The sequence below is a fragment of the Cyprinus carpio genome, chromosome A24, assembly GCF_018340385.1.
Source record: "Cyprinus carpio isolate SPL01 chromosome A24, ASM1834038v1, whole genome shotgun sequence".
Classification (NCBI taxonomy): domain Eukaryota; kingdom Metazoa; phylum Chordata; class Actinopteri; order Cypriniformes; family Cyprinidae; genus Cyprinus; species Cyprinus carpio.
The window spans coordinates 22,800,813-22,811,289 of record NC_056595.1 but is presented as its reverse complement, the minus strand read 5'-3'; the positions used below and the strand labels follow the sequence as shown (position 1 = coordinate 22,811,289).

The 10,477-nt window shown below is 34.9% G+C and overlaps 1 protein-coding gene across 1 annotated transcript; it reads right to left on the bottom strand.

Moving 5' to 3' along the window:
- Positions 1–1,597: 1,597 nt before the first annotated feature.
- Positions 1,598–8,584, bottom strand: LOC122135414. The gene is made up of 7 exons (XM_042714807.1): positions 8,401–8,584; positions 7,464–7,508; positions 6,431–6,655; positions 6,043–6,318; positions 4,696–4,977; positions 3,376–3,615; positions 1,598–2,762 (listed from the first exon to the last, which is right to left on the bottom strand). Exons 1-7 carry the CDS (start codon positions 8,429–8,431, stop codon positions 2,209–2,211), a joined length of 1,653 nt encoding a protein of 550 aa, XP_042570741.1. The 5' UTR covers positions 8,432–8,584; the 3' UTR covers positions 1,598–2,208.
- Positions 8,585–10,477: the final 1,893 nt, after the last annotated feature.

Genomic DNA, 10,477 nt, shown 5'->3' with positions numbered 1-10,477 from the left:
CAGACACTGTTCTTGTCTTGTCTTTTCTTTATTACCTTTGTATACTTCATGCACTCCAGACAAGTGTCTTTTCAGGTAAAGTGGGTCATCTCTGATTTGTCAAAAATGATCTTGTGTCTTAATTAGATATTATAAAAACATTTATGTATACATTTTTTGTTTGTTTGTTAACAAATTATCAAACAAATATACCCCAGCGACTTTTTAGCTTTGTTTTGTGGTCCAGGTTCACATATTTTAAAGCTTTATACTCTGCATCTACATCTGGCTTCACTCCAGATTTCTTTCTGCTTCACCTCTGTCCTTAAATGTCAATTTATTTAATAAATGTGAATAGAATTAGTGAAGGTTCAAGGTGGCCCACTTTATCTAGCACACTTGGCCGAACTGGGCCATCAATATTTAACCATCTTAACCGTCCAAGAAAAACCAAAAATGTATTCTCAGCTGGCCCTCTGCTAAAACTGATTATGTTTGTATATATTCAGCAGTTGTCATTGTTTTTGTGATTTAGATTTTACTGATTGAGAGAAATAAGAATTTTAACTTTTTTTTTTTTTCAAAGAAAGCCATTTGAACCTGATCCAAACTGTCTAAAAGTTGTGTCAGAATTAGACAATCAATCAATCAATCAATCAATAAAAATAAAAATGAATCTGTATCAGGTAATCAGTTTATTTTGACACACTCAGAATTACATAAGTATTTTATGAGGAACAGAAATAAAACGTAATGGCAAACCAGTGTGTGTAACCAGGAAACCAGATCAATCCTGCAGTGACCTCTTGTGGTGAACCTCAACACGACTGGGTTTGTTGCATTGCAGTAAAAATGTTATATTGCATATCGGATTCAGTTTTACAGCTGTGCTCCATTTGATATACATCCTCGAATAATAAAGCTGAAAATGTTTTATGTTCTTAAAATGCTTTATAAAAACAACATACAAAACAACAGTGCATGAAATAAAATGAAAATCTGAAAATAAACATGATGTTACATTGAAAAAGTGCAAACAGGCTACAGTGCAAATGCATTTACTGTTGAATGAGAGTGACACAAGCTGAGAAATATTACTTATCTGTAAGAGATACTATAAATGCACAGATATTCAAAGATTCTGTGTAATTCTGTGCGAATGCAGTTGCAAATGTGAAACCACTGTATATGCTGAGTATGCTTGATGCTTATTTAAGTGTGATATATATGTGTTTTAAATCCTTCTGTGCTATTGCGCTAAACTTTTTAAAAAACATTTTTTGTCTTCTTTGTCCTATTATATACAAAATTATGTATCTAAATTTTCATAAATGTGTGAATCTGTGTATGGTAACTGTAATCTTGTATGCTACTTTTTTTGTGCAAACAGACTATTATATATATATATATATATATCTTTTGTTTTTTACCACTTTAAAGGGATACTCCACCCCAAAATGAAAATTTTGTCATTTATCACTTACCCCCATGTCATTCCAAACCGTAAAAGCTCAGTTTGTCTTTGTAAATATCATAAATTGTGTTCAAAGATGAACTGAGCTTTTACGGGTTTTGTAAAGTTTGTTAGCCTATTCATAAACCAAAAACTTATGTAGAGTATCCCTTTAAAGTTAAAGTTTGTTAGCCTATTTCTTCACCAATAACTTATGGAAATACTTCAGTGTGAAATTAGGGAAAAAAAAGTAAGTTATTTGATTTTGTCCTTCAATAATTGATGTAAAGTGGTGTTTCTGATCAAAATAGATTGGGATCTGAATGCGAGCTGCAGTGGATTATCTGGGATCTCCTGAAACTCACTTTGAGGAGGATTTTGATGTAGTTGCAGGTTAAAAGATCAAGATCATTGCAGGTCACGTTCACCCCCCAGATCATGTCTACCTATCCCAAAGGTGACACTTCTTTTGTTAAATTTATTATTTGAGAATATTATAGTAACCTTATTTTTTTTTTTAAAAAATCTTAGTTTGTGTTCATCTGAAGAAATATATATAGATATATATATATATATAGATATACATACATACATGCACATACACACACACAAATTTATGTATGTGTGTGTGTGTGTGTGTGTGTGTGCATTTGTCCATGCATGTGAACATTATCTTTTTTGGGGTGGAGTACCAAGTATTGCTTTAATGCATTACATTTAATACATCAACGTGAGAATGCAGGCATTGCCATTTGACTATTCTTTCTCAGATTCCCTCATTCTTTCTCTTTGCCCATCTGTTTCTTCACTTCTTCGTATGGATTTTCCTCCACTGTCACGGCCTCATAATCTTTGTTTTTCTGAGGAAGTTGCTCGTACCCTCCCTCGGCTTCTCCTTCTGGTTTTTTCGCGTCAGCTGAACTCAGTGTTTGGTACACTTCGGCTTTGACGCTCTTAAGAGCCTCGTACCCACCTTGACCTTCACCCTGACCCTCACCTTGACCTTCACCCTGACCCTCACCCTGACCCTCTCCAGGTCCTAGTGTGTGGTACACCCCCTCCTCCTGCTTCTTTTGTAGGGGTTCGTAACCCCCCTCGGCCTGGTCCTTGCCCGTGCTCTCGCCCAGCGTGTGATAAACCTCCTGATCCTTGTTCTTGAGTTGGATTTGCTCATATTCTCCACCTGTCGTCTTGTCTTTATCCTGTTTGGTCGTCTGGACGTTGCTTTCTCCACGTCTGCGCTTCAGCGCGATCAGCAAGACGATCAACAGCCCGAGAACAATCAGAATCGCTGCCACCATGATGGCCATCACGTTTGACTCAGGTTGTGCTGAGAGAAAGAGATAAGATGCAAATTCATTCTAAAAATAAAAATGAGAAGTAGTATGCGAGCACATTCGCCAAGTGAGAAATGAAGTTAACACATTGCTACACTCAACATGAATATGCATGGAAAATGTTCATCATGTGCTTGTGTTTTGGCATGAAACTTTCGGGTGTCACAGACACTTTGAGAAGCATTTCTTCTGCTGAATACAAGAGAAAATAGTCTACACTCATTACTCATCTTACAAAAGCAAACAAACATTGTGTTTATGGCAGGGTTATTATTGTTAAATTAAAACTAAAACCATAAGAAAAGCATTTTTGTTGCTTAATTTAAAATTAAAACTTTTTATTTAAATTATTTGCCAAATAATTTGAAATTTCTCATTTTTGACTAGATAAAGGTGAGGAACTGAACTTATTAAAACCGAAAAAAAAGAAAAAAAAAAAAACTATATAGACATAAAAAAAACAATAAATTTGACAATAAAATCACGAAAACCTGAACTTAAATTAAAATGAAAATGGTTATGGTAATAAAATTATAATTATACTAAAAAAACACACTTGCTTATGAACATGAAGTCTAAAGAGCATTTATATGTGTGTATGAGTACCGTGGTAGCTGTAACTGTCACTGAAACGGGAGAGACCTTTCCCACAGTCAAACCGGCAGCTGTACAGTCCTTCTTCTTCGGCGGTAATGGACCGGTCATTTTCAGGCAGTCTTCTGCGTGAGTGTGGGTCATTAAAGAGTGTGTGATACCAGTGGCAGGACGTGCAGTCGTCAGGACAGCGAGGGCAGGAACACTGCAGACTCTTAGTAGACCCTGAAATAACTGCAGCAGCAGGCCCGCCTGTAAAACACAGAAATATGATTTACAAAACCGTACTGTGGTGCACTGATGATTTCAGATGAATATAGTATGCATATAAAGTGGTATTTACGTAGTACCTTTGTTTTCTTACTGGATTGTAACTGGTCCAAATTAGGCAGAAAAAAAATGAATTATTTTATTAAAGCAATAAAATAAGAAAGCCTTTGGTTTTGCCATGTGTGAATGGGTGATTTTTAGGCACAATGTAAATTTAATGAAAATTACAAATGGTTGTATTTATTACACAATTAAATCAGATGTTTTTGTGGATGTATATCTGTAAGTTTTGTATGAGTGTTCATGTGTGTTCAGTGGCTGGTTTTGATAATGCTAAGAACATGGGTTAAATAATAATGCTAGTGGACATCCTGTTAAAAAGTTTCTCATATCATAAATGTAACCATTCTGACAGATTTAGTCAGTGATTTGTTAGGCCAATTAAAACTGATGAGTGATTCATTCTGACTTGTAAGCCTTTGAGTCATTAATTCTGACTCTTTCATTAAAAAGTAAGTTTCTCATATGGTATAAATACTTGATTTTTCATTTTTATTTTATTCATATTTATTTAATTTTAATCTATTGTTTATTTATTATATTTAATTTTATTGTTTATATTTCATTAACCTGCTTTAACTGTAAGAAGTATTTTTTATATTTATTATTATATAATATGCTTTACACTGTTAAGAAACTGGTAAATACATGTATTATATTAATAATATATATAATATACTTTAAAGACGTATTGGTTAGCTTGACAGTATTCAACTGGTGAGGTATTGAGCAAAGCACCAAGTGTGTCAGCATTTATTAATTGGTGCATGCTGGTGTGTGTGCACTTGTTTATGTATATAAACATGTATATATTATTTCAGTTTGTACTGCAAACTTAAAATGAAAGTATGTGTATACTTGTGTGTATACATATGTCGTGCTAGAATAAATTGTCATATATTTATGTATTTAGAGTAATGTCCAAAATTCTGTTAGTACATGCAGTATAAGTGGTTCTGTATAAATGAAAGGATGATGTTATGCAGGTTTTGTTATGTTTACCTATAACTTTTAACTCCTGGGCATCAGATTCTCCTTCCTTCTGTGCAGCTCCTGCACTGATGTGGCTGAACTTGTAGGTGGTGCGGCAGCTGTACTTGCCGTTATCATTTTGTGTGGCGTTGATGATGGTGTATGTGCCTTTAGATGACTCTGGGAGTTTTATTTTATTCTTATAGAAGACGGCATTTTCCAGCTCCGGTCCACCCCAGACTACACACCTGAGAGCCACAGACTCCCCCTGCAGCACAGGAACGGCCGGAGGAACCAACATCACCATGAGCTCTGAGAAACAGACCAAACACACGTCAGACTGCACATACTGCACATCTACTGTTTCATTTAAATATCCTGTCAAATTATAATGCAAGTTTTGTGGCTTTTAATTCATGTTTAGCAGGTATACAAATTTAAAATTGAAATCTTTAGGAAAACAGACCAAAATCTTGATGACATCAAGCTGCACTTGCAGGTGTCCAATCAAATGCTCTATAGAGTGAGAACGGCCCTCGTGCAATCAATAGCAAATCTTCATATTACTGTTATGTAAAGTAAAGACTATTGGCTATTGCCTATTTAAGTAAAATGGGTTCATTAAACAATGTCAACATAGGAAAAGGAAAAGAGTGATTTAATGCAATCTTTAATGATCGTCTTTGTCTTTGTGACACACATTGCCAAACAATAAGTATAGAGCTATAAAGACTTATCTAAAGAAATTTGACTTTTACAGAATTTGCTATCTTGGTAAATCTGAGCACAGTTTGAGGCATTGTTGAGATCTCTTTTGACAATTTAGAGGATACACATGTTTTTTTTCCAGTAACACATCTGAGAAGCAGGAGACTGCTGTTTTCATTTGCTCTCCAATTTAGTCTCACGGCTGTTTATTAAACGACTTTTTAGATTTTGAAGATTTTGTATGTTTCAGAGTTAAGAAAACAACCCTCCAAAAAAATTGTCAGCAAAGGTTTTCTGGTGAATAATGCGGTCTGCAAACTAGTGAATTTATAAGTGGACTGCAAAATTAACGGATGAGACGTGATCGCTCTGATCAAATAGTAATGCAATCCCTTGTTTTGTAAATCTTATGGTAATGGAAACACAAAAGAAGATATTTTGAGAAATGGTTCATGGTTTGTTTGTCCATAAAATTAAAGTCCAGTTTTATTTTGGACCCCATTAACTTTCATTACATGGACACAAACAGTCAAAACATTCTTCAAAATATCTCCTTTTGTCTTCAACAGAAAAACGCAAGTCATACAGGTTTGGTACAACATTATTTTGTATCCCTTTAACTACACACACGTGATCTGAAATACAACAGGAAGTGGAGTAAGGAGTCACCTGTCATTTTCAGCGTCACTGTATTGCTTCGACTGAAATTCTTTTTCTGGCACCAGAAAGTGGCTCTTTCTGCCTCTTTTAATTCTGCAAATATAACAGCTCTCTTCATCTGCTCATCAACATTGACTCCTAAACCGAAGCGGCTCACTCCTCTCAACACAGAACAAGTCCAGTTCTTCAGCTCATCTTCCGCCTGCAGCACCAGGTTTCTTCCATCTCCTTTGGTCATCACAGCACCTCCTACAGATGGAGAGAGCTGAGCGTGAGGCTCCAGCTCTGAGAGAGAGAGAGAGAGAGAGAGAGAGAGAGAGAGAGAGAGAGAGAGAGAGATCGACATGCAGGAGGAACAGAACAGATGAATCATGAACGTTTAGGATGGTGTTCATACCCAGTACAGTGAGTGTGAGCGGGTCACTCATCAGTCCGTTCTGCACACATTTATACTCGCTGTTGTTTTTTGGTGTCACTGCAGTAAGAAACATTGTATAATCCTGATGTGATTGTTGTTTGTCATTAATAAACCATGTTGTTGGTTTACTCCCTCCTTTACGGTTACAGATCAGAGTGACGTCATCTCCAATATACACCTGTGGGAACTTCGGCAGGAGAGACACTGAGAGAAAAGAAAACAGACATATGAGAGACAAATCTATGGTTGTCTGACTACTGTTATGAAATATGAATGACTGATTGACTGACAATAATCGAAATCTACAGTGCTGTTTTCTTTCTTTCAATTTATGTATGTATTTATTTATGCATTTATTTATTAAAAAGTCATAATTTCGCCCTCTCTCTCATTTAAATTTGAAGTAATTGAGCTGTTTTTTTGCTCCTGCACCTTCTGTCTTCTGGTTGTTTAAGGGCTGTGAGTTTGCTGTCAAGTTTAGTATAGTTTTTGACTGTCTTATCGATATGAAATGTGTCACAGGCGATCAGGGGATTTTGATGAAAATAAACTCGAGCTGCTGGTTTCTAACATAGAGATTCCTCAGAAGGATCTGTAGATCTTAAATTCATCTTGTCTGACACTTATTACTTTATAGAAGTCAGGCTGTTCAATCCTTAGCAGACACACCCTGCTACGGCCACTCGGTCCCTCTCGAGAAACTACGGCAGAAACTGCTTTGGACCAGGTTGGAAGTTCATTATAAATGACCTTCTGTGAGGTAGTTCATATACACAAGACATTTTAAACATGTGACATTAGAAATATCAGATGTTCTGCATTGAAGTTCTGGAAATATCCACTTGGTTTTGCTCAATGCTGTGTTCGTAATAGATTTGTTATGATGTTAAAAGGGATTTTTTTTTTTTTTTTTTTTGAGGATTAAGTACCTCTACTTGATACTCAAAAAATAAAATAAAATAAAATAAAAAATTCTGGATATGTGTGTTTGTATTGAAATGTGTGTATTTACCTGTTGGTTTCTGTCCCTTGTCTTCCCTTATGAGAGCCAACAACACTGTGACATAAAAAGATAAATACGATTATTTCTGGACTAAAAATCTTCAGCTTTTATTTTAATTTATAGCTTTATTGTCATTGAAGTGAGACAGCCACACCCAGTCACGTTTGGGTCTGTAATGACTCAAGAGTCACTGTCCGGATGTGTTTTCAGGGCTGTGGAACCAGCAGTGTCTAAAATCCAGATAATCTATGACCACACCAGAACATCTGAGATGTCCTTTCAAATGTATTTATGTGTTTAACTAAATATCTCTCTGGAAGACTTTTTCTGATTGGTCTGTTGCAAGTTACATCGGTGAAATAATTCTGAATGATGACTAAAGAGTAAAAAAAAAAAAAAAAAAAAAAAAAAGATTTTAGACATTAATCACCCAACCAAATTAATTACAGATTTTGCTTTCTTTGAAGCACAGTAAATTTTATATACTATATATTTGTAATATTTAAAATAAATGATCTGTTGGTATTGTGCATCATGAAATTTTGTTAATTATGCAAAATATTGGGTACAAGTAGCACAACTATTTGAAAGTTGTTTTTGCACGCCTTTAAAAACATCTTTACATATCTAAAAAATGTTTGTGGCACTGTAATGCAAATTTGAGTAACAGCAATGTCATGTGACATAACCAAAAATAATATAATTAATATTTCCTGTGATGTTTGCCCTGAAATTTGTCAACATTTATCACTGTTTAATGCCAGTATGTTTACCAGACGAACAAAGCTTTTTAAGTAATTTGCGCTTTCTGTAGAATGAAAGCTGCAAACTGGCTTGAAATAAACTTCAACTTTAATGTAGCAAAGAGCAAGAGTTTGTCAAAATGTCCAAACATTGATTACACAGAATCTGAAAGTAAGATGATGCTGAACTTTTGTCTTTTTACCTGCTAGTATCAGCATAGACCTCATGTCCATCAGCCAAGCCGAGCCGAGCTGCCTGTCAGAAAGAGAAATATGACCATCTGATGGACAGAAAGATGAGCTGCGTGAAGGACTTTGGGGAAGTGATGATAAAGTGGTTTATCAGCTTTACTGTGTTCAAGCTCAGCTGAATATGTGTGTGTGAATGTTTTAATTATTTAGTTTTTTCTTATGGCACATAGAGCAGCGGCCGCCACACCCCTCAGTCACACTGAGTCAGCAGTGTGTTTAACAGCTCATTTCAGCTGTGTGTGTGTTTGTGTTCAAGCATGCAGTGTTGCTTTTAATGTGCAATTTGGTTGTTATCAGACATTGCTATTTACAGAACGTGTCATAGTCATGGCCAGTGTTCAAGAGCCACTGAGAGGCTCAAAACCCAAAATAAGCATGAAAGAAAGACTCACTTATTTTATTGTATTATTTATTAATATAAAAAAGTGTTGTTGTTTTTTATTATATATTTTTTTCTAGGAAGTTTGATAAAGCACATTTAATTTGCTCTAACTTATAAACTATACATAAATCTATTTTTCAGATAACAGTTCAACAATTCTGTTAATGCCCATAGATAATATTTAGGATATTCTAGAATATTGTTTTAGTGATCATCAAGAATGCAGGTTAAAATTGTTATGAATCTATAATTTAGGTTCTTTCTTTTACATATTTATCATTTTTATCATTTTCTTTTGTGCCTTGATGTTCATGTTAAATGCTCAAATGAGGAAGTATAGATATTCCATGTAATCTCTCAATTTATGTGTGTTTATTCAAACTGCATGTATAATTATGCATGTATTAACAAAATGCTGTTTTAGGTGGAGTTTAGGACATGTCAAGTATATATTTCAGATCATTCCCATCTCCATAAATTGCAAGAAAATGGATTGCTCAGGAAAATATCTGTGTGCTGACCTAATAATTATTACACTGGGTTTGTTATGTGTGTAAATTATTATTATTATTGTTTACTAGTGAAAGATGGTCTGATAAACTATTTGAAATGCTTGTTAGTTAACCTCTGTTCAGCTTGTTCACAGATCCTTGTTGAGTTTTGTGTATTTTAATTTTTGCCAATGCAATTTCCTGTGAAAGTGTTTCATGTTTTAAAATTAACCACACTCTCATTTTCAGTGAGCGCTGTTTTTTTTTTTTTTAGTGCTCAGTACATTTTTGTATTTCCTTAATGTGCAGAAGTGGTTAAAAGCAGACACGTGTTGTAAAATGAACACTCAGAGAGTCATTCAGATGCATTTGGGCCGTTGTAGAGTATGTGGTCTTGATTTAGATTTTACTTGGATTGATGAATTTGCATTCAGTCCTTTCTGACAGGAAGTCCCACAGGTCAGTGGCATCCACTGGAGAGCAAAGACAACATTTGGCGTCTCAACAGGACTCAAACCGACATTAGAAGAGACAATTCATCCTCAGCAAATGTCACACAAAACAGCAAACAAATGTGTTTAAGGTATGCATTCAAAATGTACATGTGCAGAGAAGTGACATTAAATGAATAGATTATACCTCAGATTATGCTTCTGCTACTGCCACTTCAGTGTCTGATTAATCACAGTCAATGTTCTAGATCTTAAGCTATTCTATTCTGTTCTATTCTATTCTATTCTATTCTATTCTATTCTATTCTATTCTATTCTATTCTATTCTATTCTATTCTTATCTTTAATTTCTAAACATTTTCACAGTTTATTCAAGATTAGTTCCTAGTTATTTGCTTTTTGTGAAAGAGGAACTTGCATTACTGTGTGTGTGTGTGTGTGTGTGTGTGTGTGTGTGTGTGTTACTTTCCTTTGGATTTCCCAGAATACCCAGTGATGGTGTTCTTTATAAACAGAAACATACTTATTAGTCAGCACTTTAATTCTTTTGCTTTAGATTGAATCAGTTTTGTGTTTAATATATGTTTAATGTGCTGGTTGAATTTTTTGCACAGTTGTGCACACTGGACATGTGTAGGAACATTTTCACATGAAATGAAAGAAGCTGTTCAGAAAGTCTCCCGCTGAGTCATTTTGGCCTCAT

What these genes read in the sequence shown, in the direction of transcription:
- LOC122135414 (XM_042714807.1), bottom strand. Translation starts at nt 8,431, where the DNA reads ATGGACATGAGGTCTATGCTGATACTAGCAG. An exon ending in AGTGACGCTGAAAATGACAG is followed by an intron (nt 4,978 to 6,042) that starts GTGACTCCTTAC and finishes TCTGTTTCTCAG; the next exon opens with AGCTCATGGTGATGTTGGTT. An exon ending in TGACAGTTACAGCTACCACG is followed by an intron (nt 2,763 to 3,375) that starts GTACTCATACAC and finishes TCTTTCTCTCAG; the next exon opens with CACAACCTGAGTCAAACGTG.